Source organism: Buteo buteo, chromosome 7 (genome assembly GCF_964188355.1).
Source record: "Buteo buteo chromosome 7, bButBut1.hap1.1, whole genome shotgun sequence".
Lineage (NCBI taxonomy): Eukaryota > Metazoa > Chordata > Aves > Accipitriformes > Accipitridae > Buteo > Buteo buteo.
This window is the reverse complement of record NC_134177.1, coordinates 19,444,177-19,462,393: the sequence shown is the minus strand read 5'-3', so window position 1 is coordinate 19,462,393 and position 18,217 is coordinate 19,444,177. Positions and strand designations below refer to the sequence as shown.

The window sequence follows — 18,217 nt, the reverse complement described above, 5'->3', positions numbered from 1 at the left end:
GTATAAGGTTTTCTTTATTGATTACTTAAGTGCAGTTAGTACCAAAAGCCCTACTGTAAATATTTCCAGCAAAGTGACTGCCCTTCTCCAGAGAGTTTCTAACCTGAAAGAGGCTGCAAATGAGTAATGAAGGAGCTGGTGAGTACTGTCAGGAAAAGCTCATAATTGAGACCTTAATGAGGAATTATCTAAATCCACTGAGGAAATGGGGACATCACCTGAAGAAGTGGGGTATTTGTCTGCTACTGTGAACATAAGCTGAAGCTACTAGCCCATTGTGGTTTTAGCTGTGGTGTTTTTGGTAATGCAGTTTGCACACCATAAAGAATAGGTGACTAAGGCACGGTGCTCCTCTCCACATGCTGCTTTCTTCTCACAGGAGTAAGCTCCAAAGCTACTCAGCACGTTGCAGAGTTGAGACGTTGGTTTTTACTTCAAACTGCAAAGCCAGTCTTGCTTGTGTGGGGGATGCTGTCTGTAGCAGGAGGGGATTAAATTCTTTCATACAGTTCAACGGTAGGGATTAGTCCCTCCTCAAAAGACTGTGTGGTGTGCCAGATCCCAAGGATGTAGCTGGGATCGCTGAAGAGTGAACCAAGAGGTGTGCCCTGTCCCAGTGGGCCACTAGGACCGAAAGGGAAATGCCCTGAGACAGATGGGGACTGGGATGTGCCCCAAGAGGGCTCTTGACCCTTTCCCAGATGAAAGAGCAGGAGAGCTAGTTGACCACCACGTAAGCACAGCAGATCAGAGACACTTGGCTGGTTTTGTCAGAAGGAAGTTGCACAGTCTGATGTATTTACACTTGAATGGACTTACTCTCTGACTACTTTATTTTCCTCTGGCTGAGACTGGAATGTCTGTCTTTCCTGCTCTTTGAGTTTGTGTATCCAATTTTTAAATTGGCTGATCAGCCTGTTGTACTTGTGATGGAGTACTTCAGAAGGAGTTTTCTTTGAATTAGGACTCTTGGATGTGGATCTCAGTTTCCTTGAAAATCCTTTTGCTGGGGGCACCTCTCAGTGAACACAAATCGAAATGAAAAGTGCTGGAAAAAACCCATTTTATTCCATTCTAGTAAAATGTAGCTTATTTAAGTGGTAAAAGCAGCATTTGTGGCCCTTCTGCACATGATGAAGTCTCCATTTGCAATCTGTTTTCATTAGTTTCACCATGATTCAAATATGCATTTAATAGTTCTGGTTTTATAGCTGAATGAAGGAGGTATAAATGTGTTTTAACTTTTTCAAAAGGTGATGAGTGCTTTAGCTTACAAACATTTTAACAATCAATGCTTTAAAAAATAAAAAGCATCTCTAGAGCTATGATTCCTTAAGGATCTTAAAGGTGATGGTTCTTTTTTTTTTGGTGGTGTATTTACAAACAAAGAAGCAAAAATTGAACAAAATTTATTAGCTTCAAGTTTAGGCAATTGTCCTAACGCTTCTTACATTCATCACTCAGGTAAGTTCACCCATTTTATCACCATGCTACTATTTCTTTTCAAGTAATACTAGAAACTGTTTTGTTTCTTCAGTTACTTGGATTGGAGCTTAATAATTTAATTTAACTGCTCTTAGAAATGAATTGCAAATATAAATATAGCTTTTTAAGGATACGTTATCTCAGCTAATTTTATTTTCTCACATAATCTGCTGTTAAATGGATTTACAACTTTTTGTTGCTTACGAACGCCCAATTAACAGTTTGATTCAGTACTGCAAAGGTAAAAGACTTTGATCTTCATTGTTTTTATTATGATGTTTAACAATTACATTTTCCCCTTCCCTCAGAAACAGCATGTGAAAGTTTCTTTAGTTTGGAAAGTTCAACTTTAGGGCTTTAAGACATTTGTATGTTTGCACATCTGTATCTATAAAGATAAATATTTATAATATGCCATACAAATGCACATACTCTTCCTGTTGTAAATGCCATTTCTAACAGGAAATCCATTGTCTTGCACAACAGGTATGGTTCCCTTGGTATTCCCGACTTGATTCAACCCTCCAAGCTCACCTTGTTACCTGTGTATTATGGCAGTGGACTCCAATGTGAGAGTTTCATTCTTTTGAATTAGGTCACTTACACTAGATTTTACTACCTGTAAATGTGTGTAATGGGTGGATGAGGCTTAACAGATCTTTCAGTCTTATATATCCATTCAAACAAAAAGAACAGTGCTGAACACTTTCAAATATATTAAAATATTAAATCTTGTTTAAACCTTTAGCATGTTGTTCATCCTTACGCAAGTCTCACTCTAGCTGTTCGTTTTTGTTTGGCTTGTTAGCCATGCTTCAGGCATACCTGGCATCTACTGATTTTTTTCCTCTGCTCTTGTCCTTCTTTAAGAGTTCCTGACAGGGGGGCTGATGCAAACTGCAATTCAGGCATCACAGTTGTTAGCCAGAAACTGTATTCATTAGCAAAAAATTGACATGTTCCCCGCTGACCCTGGCATTCAATGAATGGTGCTGATCTGAAGTCTTCTAGGCAACTTCCAGGTGACATAAGGGACTGTCCACCACCCTGATCACCAGATCCAGTGTGCTGGAAAAAACAGTGACAGAACTTGATAACTGTGCATGAAAAATAGGTAAATTATGTTAATAAGTCTTTTTCTGACTTTATTTGCTTATAACTGTACTATTTTTGGTGATCTTAGGTTGGAGTATGTTTCCTTTGCTGGAGAAAAATCTTAATTTGCTCTGTAATGAGGTAATCTCAAAAGTCTAGAGCCAGCTCACTTACTTTTCTGGTATTTGTCAAACTGAAGAAAAAAGTAATCCGGGTCAATTCTAAATGATGCTGTTATCTAAACCGATGCAAATATAACTTAGAAGATGGCATTAGAAAGACCTGGACCGCTAATTCTGAAATGTGTCTTTGTACATGAAAATCCCATTGTTTATTAAAGACAAGCAAGCAAAATCTTTGCAATTTTAAGAAATGTGTAGCTTAAGGCTATGACCTCAGTATATATAGCTACAGCCAGTTTCTGCAATTTGGAACTAACCTGCATCTTGTTTCTTTTTGTGAATTTTCCTTTTTAATGTTTGCTAGACATTGGATAGTTTACTTTTCAGAGCTAAAAATCTTTGAACCTTTAGAACACAAACGCTGTATGAAAGAAACTTACATATATGATCATGTGCCCAGACTCTTACCATCAAAAAAGAATATCCTATCCAAAGACTCCTCCAGTTCATTGGGCAGGGAGGAATTGACTGATCTTGGCTGTGAACTGCTACCGCTTGGGCTGGGGCCTCACATACAGCACATCTGCTTATATATGGTTGTATTTCTTCTTCAGAAAGTGGCATCATTGGTAAAGGAGCAGCGCTTGACAACCAGTAAGACTTATCATTTCGACTGGCATAGTAACAAACTTGGTTGATATTACAGTAAGCAAAGGGCATGGTATTAAACACAGGAAGACAAGATCCTGCCAGACCTGAAAATAATAACAAATGATGAAAATTACTCCACTTCTTTCTAGGTAAGTTGAAAATAGTATTCTGGGCAATGTTGCTGCAAGACTATGTATCTTAACAGGAGTTATGTAATTCACAGATCTTAAACCTCTCAGGCTCTTTACCAAAATGGCTAATTATATTGAAAACAAACTTTTACCAATAAGTATTTTCCTTTGGCCAATAATATTTAATTGTATCACAATCCAGTATTTAAACATGATGTATTTTGTCACCATGGGAAGCAGTTATGATAACAAATTTCTTAGCTGTGCCAACACTGAAAAATAAATTAGGCAAGAGGTGGCGGCTGATTTAAAAGGAGATTAGCTATTTACAAACTCTTAGGAGCAGTGAGAAACCAAATGCCAATGCTGATAAATAGAAAATTTTTAAGTATGACAAACCATTGCTACCAGTGCATTAAGCTGAAATCTCAGCAGCTGTTCTATTGCCTTCCAGAAAGGTTTCACAGACTCTCAAAGAGAAATAAAAGGATTGAGGGATTTTGCAGAGCCAATCCTGCAAAATTCTATCAGGCAGACATCAGTGGGAATTAAGAAGCAACTAGTGCATACTTCAGCATACTGCAGAAGTGAAGTTCTTCCAGAACTGAATTTGGAATGGTTTCATGATGACTTATGTAGTTAACAATAATAATCACTGCATATATGTTCTGCCTTGAACTTTGTGTGTGATGTATATTTCTCTAATGCCCCCAAACCCTAATGCCTTCTTTCAAGATATGTGACATTTCTCTACAGAAGCCAGTTTTGTTTATCACTGATAATACTCTGTTCCAGTACTAATAAAGAATCCGGAGCAGCCTGAGTAAGGAAAATGCCTGCAAAAAGAACATACTGCTCACAGGAAACAAGGACTTTATTTTCTTTTGAATCTTACTTTCACTGCTGTTCTAAGGCATTCTGTTACCAACTGGCTCTCCTGGGGAATGCCAAACACACAATAGTGAAAACATTTCAAAACAACACTGCTGTACTAAAAATATCTCTTTTTATTGCTCTTTTAAACACTTCTTTTTTTGTCCAGCTTATTAGGTCCTTGATCTTTCCTCCTAGGAGACTTCTCTGCCTCTTGTATAACAAGTCAACAGGAATTTAGGGAATTTCTTCTGTGCAAACTGCCGCCAATCAGTTTCTCAGGCTGCAAGTTGGGCAGCTTATTTAGACAGCTAATTTTAGTTAGAACTGTAGAAGATGTAGAAGAAATGACCCAAGACACCAAAAGGAGCTGTCCTTGGGAGAAATTTGACTCTGTCTTTTGCAAAAAATATTAGCTTCTGACTCCTAAAGCACACAATTCTGCTATACACACGATGCATAATTTTATTTGTAAAGCTTATTTATATTACCCAACTGTAATGACCAAACTTAACTAGATTTTTTTCCCAAGCTGTCGCTACAGTAAAAAGGAGCAGATCCTGCAGGGAGTTATTTCAGAGTGGCCAAATGAGATTCCTGATCTAGGAAAATGTCTCCAGTAAGTTCGAAGACAGCCCAAAATGACTAGCCAGGATGAGTGAAATAAACCACTCATCTCTCCAACTTCTATTCAAAATTACTTAGAGGTAGAAATGCTTTTTTTTTTTCATTCAACTGCATACAAGCATAAAGCCATTTTAAATGGGTCACATAATAGGGCAGCATAATCAAGTTCATTATAATCAGTGTAAATTAGTTTTGAGTCTGTAGAAAATAAGTAATTGATGATTCTATAGTGTGCTCCATTTGACTTGTCTTTCATTGTATAGATCACACCATATTAGACCTTAACTGGAGAGCAATTACGTATGACAATACCTACCAAGATCTTGATTATGAGCTTTCTCTTGTCCTTCTAGGTATAGCAGACTATAGCCAGTCCATAATTTTGGCATCCCCTGTGGACAGAGTGGTTCTCTGTCTGACTGACTGTGAAGGACGAGCAAGAATCCACCTGCAGATCTAATATGGGGGCCTGGTGGTCCTGGGATACCAGTCTGGCCAGGTGGACCTTACACATTGGAGAAAAGGTAAAAGAAATTTACTTGTATGAACACATAGCTACTGTGAACTTTTATCTTTTACTGTATTTAAGTGTTCAGTAAGGGGTTCCTGACTGAAGGTAATACAACTTCACAGGTTGTCATGGGCAATAAAGACACCAGTAGACACACGTTATCCTTCTTATGGGCAAGAAATGAACTAGATTGCCACTGGATGCCTGACAGTTGGCTTTTCTATTGTACCTCTGTCCTGTGCTGTAAGGATTAAGGAATGAACTGAGGTGGGCAATGATTTCCCAGACTTACACACTAGAATGATTTGTCTGGACTGAATTTGAATCCCTGCAGTAACAGTCAATGCCCTTTCCTCACATATGTATCAAACCATTAATTTATTAAACAGCAGTCACAGTTAAAATACAATTTTAATTACTCACAGACAGTTGCACCATTAGTGCTGACTCAGAAATGCATACCTATTGATATATGGTGTTTAAGCATGTGTGGTTAATTGCCTTTCTGGTTAATAATGGATGCTGAGATAAATTTTCTTCCAATAGGTCTTTTTATGTGTTATGAAATCATTCACAAATGTCACTATCAGTGCTTGAATTGAAAGGGGGGGAAGGAAGTGTCATGGTATCTCAGGCTAGAGGTGGACGTACCTATGTATGCACTTGGCGGGGAGTAGAGAGAAAACTTAAGTCTATACATCATCCCCCACATCTCTCCCCGAAGTCATGTTCCATTCTTACCTTGTGGCCCAGTGTATCCTTGCTCTCCTATATTCCCTTGGTCACCTGGTGGTCCAGGTGCCCCAGGTAAGCCTTCTTGACCTGGCAGGCCACATGACCCTTCTTCACCTTTTCTTCCTAGATAAATACAAAGTATGCACTTTCCCTTCACATGGCTCCATTTAAAGGTTATATGTTGTCCAAACATGCACAGCATGCAAAGGGCCGGTCAGCAGAACTGACACCAAGAAATGACACTTCAGGACAGACTGGTGCAGAACAGCTTTCTGCTGGGAATTCTCTTTACAACTTATTCACCTTGTGACCACATTGGTAGCTCAGAGGCACGACTTCAGGAACAGCAACTGCTGATAAGATTTTATGTCCTCTCTACAGAACTTGTGTGATTTACAGCTGAAATCAAAGCACTAACAGATGTTATCATGACAAGCCTCTTGCAGAATTACCATCAGTATCTGTACAGTGTAATGAGTTGTAACTCATCCTACGGCAGGCCTTCGTCTTTTAGGACCCAACTCAGCAGCCTCTAAACATGTACTGAATTTCCTGTGAAGTAATGCATGTATTAGAGTACTTACAGAAGAGGGAGGGACTGCAGAATTGGACTACATCCAGTAAGGAAGGGTAAAGACATTTCTAGGCTCCTGATGGCCTCACCTTTTTATATTTCTTGTATGTACATGCATTTTTATACCTTAGCAGATAATGAGGTATGGCCATGACAGTAAAAGATATCTCTCATATGCAGGGCACAGATAGCGATGGTTCTGTTCATTGGCTACTTTAAACATAATCTGAATTGAACAAAGTTATACTTGTCAGGTATTATTGCACTCAGCAGTGTTTTTCCTCTTTTGGCAAAAAACAGTTTTCAGATGAGTATGTTTCTTTAGCACCACAGTTGTTTCTCATTAACAGTGTGTGTTTCATTCCCTGCAAATTTTGCTATTTAACCTGCAGACTGAGTAATTCAAGGTTGTCTCACGACATTCAAAGTTTCCCCATGTTACTTTTTATTCATTAAGATTCATTAAGAAAATCTAAACCAGTCAAAACAATTTAACAGCTTTTCAATGTTGGTTGCATAGTTATTTTGGCAAAGCTCAAGTACACTCAAGTTTTAGTAATATACATTGCTTTTGCCAGTAAAACCTCCAGTTTGCCTTTCAACCTGGGAGAAAATTGGAATTCTGATATCTTAATGAAAGGAAAAGCATTATTAGGTGTTTCTTTCATAAAACCAGTGCGGGTATGTATCACTGTATCATCTGGTTTTACAGAAACTGTATATAATGGCAACACAGCCATTCTCAGTTCAACCCCAGAAACACTTTGTGTTTACTTTCATGAGGGGAATGACTATTGCAGGGAATCTTCTGGGAGAAAATAATGGATTTTCTCTCTGGACACATTGGATGTCCAGTGCAGCCACGACAACAAACTTCAGTTTCCCAAGTAGGGAATATCTAAAACCACATGAGGGATTCCACTATCTAAAGTGAAGGCACCACATTTAGACACAACCCAAACTGAAGACACTACACAGACATGCTACACTGTATTTCTATGAAGATGGCCACTCCGTTGGAATGATCAGTACCAGCATCACCGTTGTTTTCTTTTTACCTATCAGAAGAATGTTTCAGTCTTTCATCACTTCTTAAGTTAAGATCTCTTTGGTCAGTTTTCTTTTGTGGTAATTTTTTCACATTCTAACAGATAAAAAGTGCTATTGTAGCTGCCTCTCTGCCTTCCGTGTCCTTTTAGGACTTTGGTTAGAGCTTTGTGATGCATTTTTGCTAAATTTTAAAGCATGTATATTTTTAACATCCTCCAAACTGTCTAAACCATAGGACTGATTTGAGGCATTGCTCTTTCATTTGTTAGCAAAAAGAAAAAACATTGTTTGAAGAACTCTTTTCTTAACAGTGCCTGATGCTTTTGCCTTCCCTGGCCTAGGAAAAGGGAATGCAGTGCAGGCAGGCTCAAGCAGCCTGGTTCAGCTATACTGATCCATCATCCTCAGCATTAACCAGCCCACTACATGTTTCTGGAGACTGTTAGTAAGTGTTTAAGGGGAAGAGACAGGGTAAAACATAAAGAAGTAACACTGACACTCTGAGCCTTTTCAATTTGTTGTCTAAATGGCTGAAATAGACATCCAAGCTTTCAAAACACAAGCTTACCTTGGGGTCCAGGGTGGCCTATTGGCCCTGGTAAACCTACAGAGCCATCATCTCCTCTTTGCCCTGCTTCGCCGGGAAGCCCTGGGATTGTAGGGCACGAATCATCTATTTTTCCTGGTTCGCCAGGGTCACCTGAAATGTGTAATAGGAAAGTAAATTAGACAGAAGATTGGTTAATAGCTCCCACGTGAAAAATCAACATAACTGTTAGCTGCTTTTGGTATTCAAGTGTATATTTTAAGTATTTTAAAATCTTGAATTATTGAGTCTCACTGCTTTTAATTTTACTCTTAGTCTTTTAGCACAGCATTAACAGCATGGCAAGTATGTGTTAACAAGTGTATGCTAGCTGATGTGTTTTAAGTATTTGGTGTACAGTTTCTGTCTTAATGTGCCCCAACCTGACTTGAGTTAGACCCTGAAGTCTACCCAACTTCAGTGCAAACACCTTAGCACATGTGAAGAATGACAGTACTTTGCTTACTCTGTGGCAGCAAAACCATCAATAAGCAGGCCAAAGAAGCTAACCCACAATATCCATTTAAAATAATTATAATAATATAAAAAAAAGAATGGCCACATTTTATGTATTGAAAGTTACTGGGAGCTATTGGCTATTTGCATTTTGGAACAAAATCAGAATTGGATCAATTTAGTCAGATTAAGAGTTCAGTATTTGTAGTAATTCACTGTTAGGATTCAAGATTTTGCTAAGTTTTTGGTTAGAAAGCATCTTATGTGACAACCAAAGTCCAAAATGATAATTCGAAACAAGTCTGTTTTACAAGTCTAATTGACATCATAGCATGAGACTTCTCAATGTAGCATTATCGTGATATTGGTCTGCTTGGAACTGCTAGCTATTTATGTGAAAAATCTAGTAGAACTATGTTGTTGTAGCAGTATCTACTATTCCTAGCAACCAAGCCAAGAACACCTTCTAAGAATGGAATGTATCTATACAGAAGGAAGCCCACATGAAAAGAGCAATAATCAATAGTCATGGACTTACCTATAAAACCTGAAGGATGTGAAAAATGGAAAGCAGATTGCGGCCATTGTGGTGCAGGTGGAAACAAGTTTCAGGCATGTAAATGAAAGAAAATGGAATGAGAACTGATATAACTTACATGAGGTGACACTAGAAACAAATCCATAGTTCAGAAATTTTTACACAACTCAAATGAGAAATCAATTAAGTTGTTTTTTTTCCTGAGATTGTTTAAATTGTCTGTATGCAAGTAAATGTTAGTAAGATTATATATTAATAGAAAGATCATGGTTACAATTGAGTGACAATGAGCAACAGGTTTGTAAGTACCTGTGGGACCTCTGGGACCAGGTTTTCCTTGAAAACCTTGGTCTCCTGGTTGTCCTATAGCACCAGGTGGACCCTGTGGGCCATGGATTCCCATAGGACCTGGAAAGAAAACAGTTGTGCAGTTACATGTGGTTGCATTCCGAGAAGGTCTGGCTGCTTGAGTAACAAAAAATACTTGGGACAGCTCAACTCTGTTGCCTCCCAGAAAGAAATGCACATTTTCCTCTTCTCTCCCTGGTCTTGAATTAAAATTTACTTTTCTTTTTTGTAGAGATTGGAAGGGATTGGTGTACATAGGACTTCTCCACAGTGTGTGGAAGAAGTATCTAGATCCCTGTTTTCAAACTGAAGAATCTGTTGAAAGCCCAAAGCTATTGATATGGGACAGATGTGAGACTGTGTTAGTTCAAACACATCTGCATCTTCCATAGCTTCTCAAGACCCCTGCAGACAGATCAGAGCTTGCTTTATCTGGCAGGCTCAAAAGTTTTACTGCCTCATTCTCAGGTTGGTAGGGGAGTCTTCCAACAAGTTGTCGGAAGCAGTACATGTGAATCTGGCTCTACTCTGACCTTCTACCCCAGCCCTATCTTATCTGTAGGTAACAGGGCAGAACTAAGAAATGTCTAGCCTACCCCTTCTGTCTGGCTCAGTCTCCAATGGCAATCCCCAGTGCACAAGGCTCAGTTGCATAGGGTTGGGTATAAGTGCACATGCTATTAAAAACATCACAGATCGTACCATTTGGGCCTCCTCTTCCTTGGTTCCCTGGAAGACCTCTGGCTCCTTGTTGCCCTCGCTGCCCAGGATTACCTGGTGCCCCTCGAATACCACTATCACCTGGATCTCCTCGCACAAAGATAGTCTCTCCAGGAGGACCAGGATTCCCAGGCTGACCTATGGTAAAAGAACTTTATTCTTAATATATGTACAAAGCATAAACATCTAAAAATAGCTATGTTCCGTTATTTTTTTTGCTTTGGGGTTTTTTTCTGGGATGTAGGACAGCCCTTGCATGTTTTTGGAAATATTAACATTAGCCTTATCCAAGGCATTGTAAGGAAGACAATAATAGGAATAACTCCCAAAACAATATAGATTCTGTGCAAGTAAAAGGCAGCAAGTTAATATTACATGCATTGAGACACTGCTTCTCTATACTTATTATAGTGCTGCTTACCCTTCCAGTCTCCATCCCCTGTTTCCCAGTAGGAAGTAAGTCTTTGTACTGGGTAAGGAAGGGTTCAGATAATACTTAATGTAAGGGATCAGAACAACTTGAAAGAGCTCCATTTGAGGACCAGAATGTATAGTAATTGACTGGCTCCCTTGGCAACGCCTGCTTGTAAAAGAGGTGAGGTCTACATAAACGCTTACAAAAGAGTTGCCAGCTTTAGCTTTCCCAGGGCTGGATTTAGATTGGAAAGCTTTTTCTGGGTTTACCAACATTGTCAGGCTTCTGGACAATGTCTTTTATCCTTCTTGGTAGGAAGAGAGGCCTGTAATCTTATTTGTATTTGCTTCTGCAGAAATTGAGATATGTTGTAGCAGCAGGACTTGTACAGAATTACCATACAGGCCAGAAAACTGAATCTGGAGATCTGTATTTTATCCTTGCTCTGGTGATCTATCCAGTATTCAATTCTCTGTGTATTCACTGAGGTATTGATTGGTTTCTTTGTTCCTTACGCACTTTTATATGTTTTTTGACAGACAGCAACCCAGTGACTCCTAGTAGCCTCAGGGGGGTTTTACATGATCAAATCTGGTATTTTTGGTTTTAATACCTCTGATGCCATCTAAACCAGGTGGTCCTTGGTCACCTGGAGGACCAGGAGAAGCACTATCAGGATATCTTCCCACAGGTCCAGTGGGTCCAACAGGTCCTCTTCTACCTAAGGGATCACATTTTACAATTAAAAAAAAAACCAACAACTAAACCAAACCAAAATCTGAGGATTTTTTTAGATTACAGAAATGAGTTACTAACTAAAAGAATACTGACGTGAAGTCGTGGAAGTAATGTATGCTCTCACTTGTATAGTGAACATACCAGTGACTAGGCTAATGAAGAAATCTTGTAGAAGTGAAAATATTTGTTATCTTTTTAAAATTTTTAATTCTTTCCATAAAAACTACTTAAACTAAAGAATGCATCATGACACATTGGCATATTGCCACAAACAGCTGCCTTCTCCTGAATTCCAACAATGGGAGAAATGGTAAAAATGTAAGATGAGTGGGGACTATGACATCATTCTGCCTGGGACAGGATAAGTATTCACAGATTGTTCCTAGCAAAAGTGAGTTCAGCCATTACCTAAAAACCTCAGTGAACAAGATGAACTTACTAGCTTTAAATGTATTTTTTTCCTAATTTGTAATCTGTTTTTTTTTCAAAATAAGACATTAGTGCCCTTACATGTGACAGGCAGGAAGAGTTACAGGTTACTATCCTCTGCATAACACTTTTGAATAGTCGCAGCTTGTTAGCATGTGTGTTGCTCTCTGTTGCCTTCTCTTTTCTACAAAAAAAATCTAGTTTCTTCAGTCTTGTTTTCGACCCCATCCTTCCATTTACTCTCTAATGAGTTCTCCCTAATTTGTCCAAGCTGAACACAGTACGTCATGGGAGGCCTTGCCCATCCTATGTCAAGCAGTGTTAATACATCTTGGAATTAAACTTTTTCTCTTTTTTTTCCTCAACAGTACCATTCTGTTGACTCCCCCAATTCATGAACTAGTAACTGAATTGAGAAAAATGACTGTCTTCATCTTAGAATAATTCACCTCACAGGAATTCACCTCCACAATTTTTATTGTGTTATGTGACACAGCTGCAAGGTTTGGTAGAGTAAAGCTAATGTCACTTCTAATCACAGAATTGCTGAGGCTTCAATGGGCCTCTGGAGACTTTCTAGTCCAACCCTCTCCTCAAAGCAGGGTCAGCTAGAGCAGGTTGCCTAGGGCTCTGTCCAGCTGGGTTTTGAGTATCTCCAAGGATGGACACTTCATCATTTCTCTGGGCAACCTGTTGCCCGTATTCAATTACCCTCACAGGAAAACTAAAACTTTTCCTTGTATTGAAGTAGAATTTCCTGTATGTCAGTTTGTGCCCATTGCCTCTTGTCCTGTCACTGGATACCATCTCTCTCTGTCTCCATGTCCTTCCTATCAGGTACTTACACATATTGATAAAATCCTCCCTGAGCCTTCTCTTCTGGAGGCTAAGCAATTCCCACTCCCTCAGCCTCTCCTCATATGACAGGTGCTCCAATCTCTTAACCTTCTTAGTGGCCCTTCCTCAAACACTTGCTTTTTCCTATTTCTATGCAACTCCTATATCACCAAGGCTCTTAGTCATAGCAATCTTGTGATACAGTTCCATCTTGCATTTACATCAGAATAGTTGATAGATTTATTATATTTCTGTGACTATCAGATCTCCTGCACTCTTTTTCTTCAGGAATTTCTTCCCAAGAGGCAACTCCACCTAGCAGTTCCCTAGGTCTGTCCAAGTCCATCATTTTCTATTCTCATTCTTTCCTCTCCTGTAACATAATAAACAAGAAATACTGGGGTCTCTGTATCTACTCAGGAAACATCAGCATGTTACTGCAACAGAAATGTTTGTAGGGAGAGAATCTTCTGGGTATGCATTAATGTTCATACTCACCAGGGCAAGAACCTGTATGAGCTTAATTTCAACTCTGCAGGGCACCACTAAGGAGAACACCCTTTCTTACCTGGGAATCCTGGGAATCCCCTTTCTCCAGGGGGGCCTGGAATAGAAATACCAGGCCATCCAGGTTCACCTCTGTCTCCTTTTGGTCCAAGTTCTCCTGAGTATCCTGGGGGCCCTGTTTCACTTTGACCTTTATAGGAAAACAATTATGTACATAAAGCTTACACTGAGTACAAATACAGATGTGCAGAATAGAAATACCAGCTGCAGATGTTCGTCCTTGCAAGGGTTGCCTAGTGCTGTTTTTCTGGTTCTCTCTTGGAAGCTGGATACAATTTTGTTGAATCTGGACCTAGTTCATCCCTTTCAAAGAAAGTAATCTCTTTGCTTTAATGCTCTTCTTTAGGGTTTATTTTATATGGTGTCATTATTGTCCATAACTTGAAATGTACACTGATTGCATGGTCCTAAATTTAATTTTCTATCAGCATAAATTTGTAATCCCCAGATAGATGATGAGCACTGTTTTTTAATACTGCTTCAAAAGCACCTTTTATAAGTTGCAAATAGATCGGCATGAGCGAAATCCAGGTTCCTCTTAACTTTGTGGCACAAATCCCATGGACTTTAATGGGGCTGGGATTTCATATGTCTCCTTTTAATTTGTTAGTTTTATCGTTTACATATAAAAATCCTGGAGTCTTGGCTCTCCTTTGAATCATCTGTACTGAAAATTTTCGTTTTATAAACAGCCTTGAAAGGTTCCAACAAAACTATATGAGTAATGGAAGTTTTAAAGTTTTCCCTACAAATAACTGCAGGTTTGTCATTAGGTATACTTTGGATTCTGTTTGAAAGTTTAGTCTGAGCCTTAATGATATCTTCTGGGCAAGGCAAATATCAAAATAACATGCATAATTCCTTGCACATTCAGTCATTTAAGAGAAGATTTTATGTTCCACATAGCTATTTCCCTTCTTTACCTGGAGCTCCTGCAGAACCTTTTTGACCTTTTAGTCCATCCAAGCCATCCAGTCCGGGTAGTCCAGGAAGACCTGAGAGGTATTACAAGCATGACTAGGTGCCACAATAATCCCTTAAAGTTACAGTTAAAAATTATGCCTTTTTTTTTTAATGACAACACATTCTGGATCAAGACAGGGTATTTGCTGAATTTGATTCTTATTGGCAACTGAAGATGAGATCACATTGTACCTGAGTGCAGTCCTTTTGGAAAGGAAAATGTGAAAAATTTGAAAATAGCAATAATATAGTTTCACATCAAAGCAAACAGGAAACATACCTTTTAATCCTTTAGGTGTTTCTATACTGCAGCTAGCAGCAGGAAGCTCAGTATGGGCTAATTTACTCTATGGTGAACCTCATGTCTATGGCTAGACTACTACTGCTACATGTGATTAACTAGTCCTAAGAAGCTAAATTTTCACCTGGCTTCTTTTCCCTGGCCCTGCAGATTTCACACAGAAAACTATGCTTTTTTGCATTACACTATTACAAAAATTCTTGAAACTGAACAGCACAAAGTCTCTGAAGACAACATATCTGTAATTGAGACCTATGCTGACATATGACAGTATAGAGCAGCTTTGTCACAAGTGATGTTCACTAGATGACCAGATCACAGGCTGAGTGTTCATGGTAGTCAGATATAACTTTTGCTTTATAATCTGTGACTTTTTAAAAACTGCTAAAACACTGATGGCATTTTTTTGTCCATTTTTTAAAGATTAATTAAGCCGAGATCATGTTTGTTGTTTGCAGTGGAGGGTAAAAATATCTCCATGTCATTAGCACTTTATAGTTTCCTAAGTTGTACAGATAAATTATCAAGTGTGAAGATGTACACTTGTTAAATGCAGACAGCAGCCTATCACCTGGTGATAGGAACAGATTTGGCAAAACTGTGATGGGTCATTTGGCAACAGGTTTCAAAGAAGTTTCAGACAGAAGAATAGACTTGGGATGCTTCTCGCTCCAGAGAGGGATAGATTAGAGTGGACACTGATCATCAAGAAGTTGAACAATACTGTCAGTGCCCACCTTTGCTGCTTCTCCCTGCCTAATTTCCTTCTCCATCAGTTCCTCTCCATTCCATGTACGATTCCCAGTCCAGTTGCAGCGGTTTTTTTCCACAAATCTAAATTATCTTTCTGTCTCCTTTTCCCTGTCTAGCTACTTCCTGGCATAGAAGATATAAGTTCTCTATTTCAGTTCCTGTGCTTGATCCCAGCATGTCCTGCAGTATGCAAATCTGCTGTATATCCAGAGCACGAATCATGGGAGAATTTATTGCTCTACTGAAGCACGTAAGAATGGATGTATTTTTTTAAATTTTATAAGCTGGTCAAATTGGGTAAGGACAAATTGCTGTAGGAACAGCAGTGCAAATGCCCTTCATCAGCTGCTTCACTTGCCAAATTTAAAGGTCCTTAGTTTAAAGATGGGTCATCTGAGAAAGTTAAATAAAAGGGCACTAGAGTTTTCTAATAGACACACCAAAAATAATAATCCTGTAGTTTTGTTCTTAGAAACTGTTGAATTATTTTAGTTAAAATTTAAGAAAGGAATGAAAAGGAAAAAAAAAATGCAGCCTGTAGCAAACACAGGTCTGGAAAAATTTTAAATCCAGATGATTGTTTGAAAACCTGCAAGACATTGATAATATACTCTCTATGTAATCCCCTTTATACTATGAGGTACTGGTAATCCAACCTGTAATATCTTCTATGCCCTTAATTAACTGCTTTTTAACTTTTCATGACATTCTAAGTTTCAGTCATGCTTTCTGTAGCCTCCTTGTGCTTTGGGCATGTTGCCATTTTCAAATTTATGTAAGAGTTGCATGCCAGTTTGGGGAATTTAACAGTGGTATTTTCAAATTATTCTGAATTCCTAACTATTTTTGGCACCTAGGTCACCATTTAAAACTCTTTTGATCTTTAGCTCATTCAGTTAAGATTGATAGCTTGGTTTACTTGCTTTCCAGGGAATTTCTGACACATTTGCCAACAATCCATTATAATATCAGCTCTCGTAATTCTAGATTTTTGGATTGCTATAGTCCCATATTTCTAGGTACAGCTGAATTGGCTGACCTATTTATGAACCACTGTTTTTGTATTTTACAGCCCAATTCAGCTTCTACTCACACAAGTAATTCTGCTGATGTTCTTAATATTACTTACTTCATCAAGGATTAGTCAAACAAGTAAGGCTTGCCAGACTAAACCCTTAACTAGCAAAACTATCTCTGTAATAAAGAAAATGTGATTATGCTTTGGTAGATGCTGTTTAACTAATTTTTTTTTAATCTTAAAGTTCTTCAGGCACAAGACATTTAATGTAAATGAGAAGGAATTAGACTAACAAGGCCGTGTACTTAGCTATGAACAGCCAATTAACCATTTCACTTCTAATGCTAGCAACAATATTATTGAAAATAGCATTAAGACCTATATTCTCCAACTGAATTGGAATACAAATTCCATTCAGTTTTTGTTACTGGGTATAATTTCAAAGGTGTTAACCTTGTTTTCAACTAAGCTGGCAATATATAGAATCCTAAGGCTTAGCAGGCAACTTGGTCTGTAACGAATTGCCATTTGGAACTGAACTTTTCCCTCTGCAGCACATGTGTTAATTTATTGCATTTCCTGCACAGGACTTGGGATAACTTCTGCACAATATAGAAAAGAAGTGTCTTACCACTTATGACAAGAAGGAAAGAGTCCATCTGCTACTAAGAAGTTTTCATCAGAAGAGTGCTTTTTTGGGTTTTTTGACCCCTCTCAATTTAGACATTCCTGTCACTGCAGTTCTCTTGCAGATTATGCACCAGCAAGGAATCTGTCATGACAGTTTAAATCAGCACCACTTATTTACTGCAAGTAATCATAAACGGTTTCCATTTTTTATTTAAATTTTCAGTAGTTTGTAAGAAACCACCTCAATTTTTCCTTAGGCTGAATTTGAAAAAGTGAATCTATTGTCCTCTCTAACCTTTTCTCATAGCCCCAAGTGATACTTCACTGTGATTTCTGTATATGGGTCACTAATATTATTCTTCCTGCCTAGGAACTGGTTATGAAGGACACGATAACAGAGAGAGGATACAAAGTACATAGTTGATTACCTTTCTTTATGAAATATTAATGTAACTTATAATTTCAGTATATCATTCTGAGTATAGTAAAAGTTAATAATGTTCTCCAACAAAAACAACTGTATAGATGAACTGCTGTTCGATCTAAACATAACAATCATTGTGAGAAGTATAAATTAGGATTCGGACAAAACTTTTCTATGTTAAATTCACCAAAATCAGTTTCTGGAGAAACCAAAACAACAAAACTAACAATAAAAACCAACCCAAATTATCACCGTTTGTTAAAACAAATTTGTAAGACAAAACTGTCCACGGCAGTCTGCTGGTTTTGTAACGTAACAGTGGCACTCCATGGTGAAAAGGTAGAACACAGCATAAGTGAAGTGAAACATCTGAATTACTGCAAACTCATTTTTCTTTCCTTAACTTCTGCTATCAGTTACATCAGCTGAGCCAGAATCTGTTTCTACCTTACTCATTTTAGATTGTAGCCTGATTTTCTGAGGTAGCATTTATGTTACTTTTCAAAGGTGATGGGAACTGGCTTAATTCTTCTAGTAGTTTAAGAGAATACAGAATCAAAATTATGCTCACAGTTAGGCCTTTTCCATTTTCACTACTAAAAGGGTATTTATGTCTGGTGCTGTTACATTACCAGTAGAA

General features: G+C 38.3%; 1 protein-coding gene and 1 long non-coding RNA gene across 2 annotated transcripts in view; one reads left to right on the top strand and one right to left on the bottom strand.

Moving 5' to 3' along the window:
* Positions 1-1,040: 1,040 nt before the first annotated feature.
* COL4A4 (collagen type IV alpha 4 chain) overlaps positions 1,041-18,217 on the bottom strand; it is a 71,934-nt gene continuing 54,757 nt past the window's right edge. Inside the window, exons 37-47 of the mRNA XM_075031838.1 lie at positions 14,412-14,483; positions 13,490-13,618; positions 11,531-11,638; positions 10,485-10,640; positions 9,744-9,842; positions 9,435-9,443; positions 8,423-8,554; positions 6,237-6,353; positions 5,301-5,489; positions 3,171-3,457; positions 1,041-2,553 (exon numbers count right to left, since the gene is read on the bottom strand). Coding sequence (XP_074887939.1) covers positions 2,290-2,553; positions 3,171-3,457; positions 5,301-5,489; positions 6,237-6,353; positions 8,423-8,554; positions 9,435-9,443; positions 9,744-9,842; positions 10,485-10,640; positions 11,531-11,638; positions 13,490-13,618; positions 14,412-14,483 — 1,562 coding nt within the window. The 3' untranslated portion in view covers positions 1,041-2,289. The remainder of the gene's footprint in view (positions 2,554-3,170; positions 3,458-5,300; positions 5,490-6,236; positions 6,354-8,422; positions 8,555-9,434; positions 9,444-9,743; positions 9,843-10,484; positions 10,641-11,530; positions 11,639-13,489; positions 13,619-14,411; positions 14,484-18,217) is intronic.
* On the top strand, positions 2,475-17,295 carry LOC142032769 (uncharacterized). Its single transcript, XR_012650978.1, has 5 exons — positions 2,475-2,599; positions 3,317-3,502; positions 5,338-5,508; positions 15,622-15,755; positions 17,111-17,295. It is a non-coding gene; the product is annotated as an uncharacterized LOC142032769 (long non-coding RNA).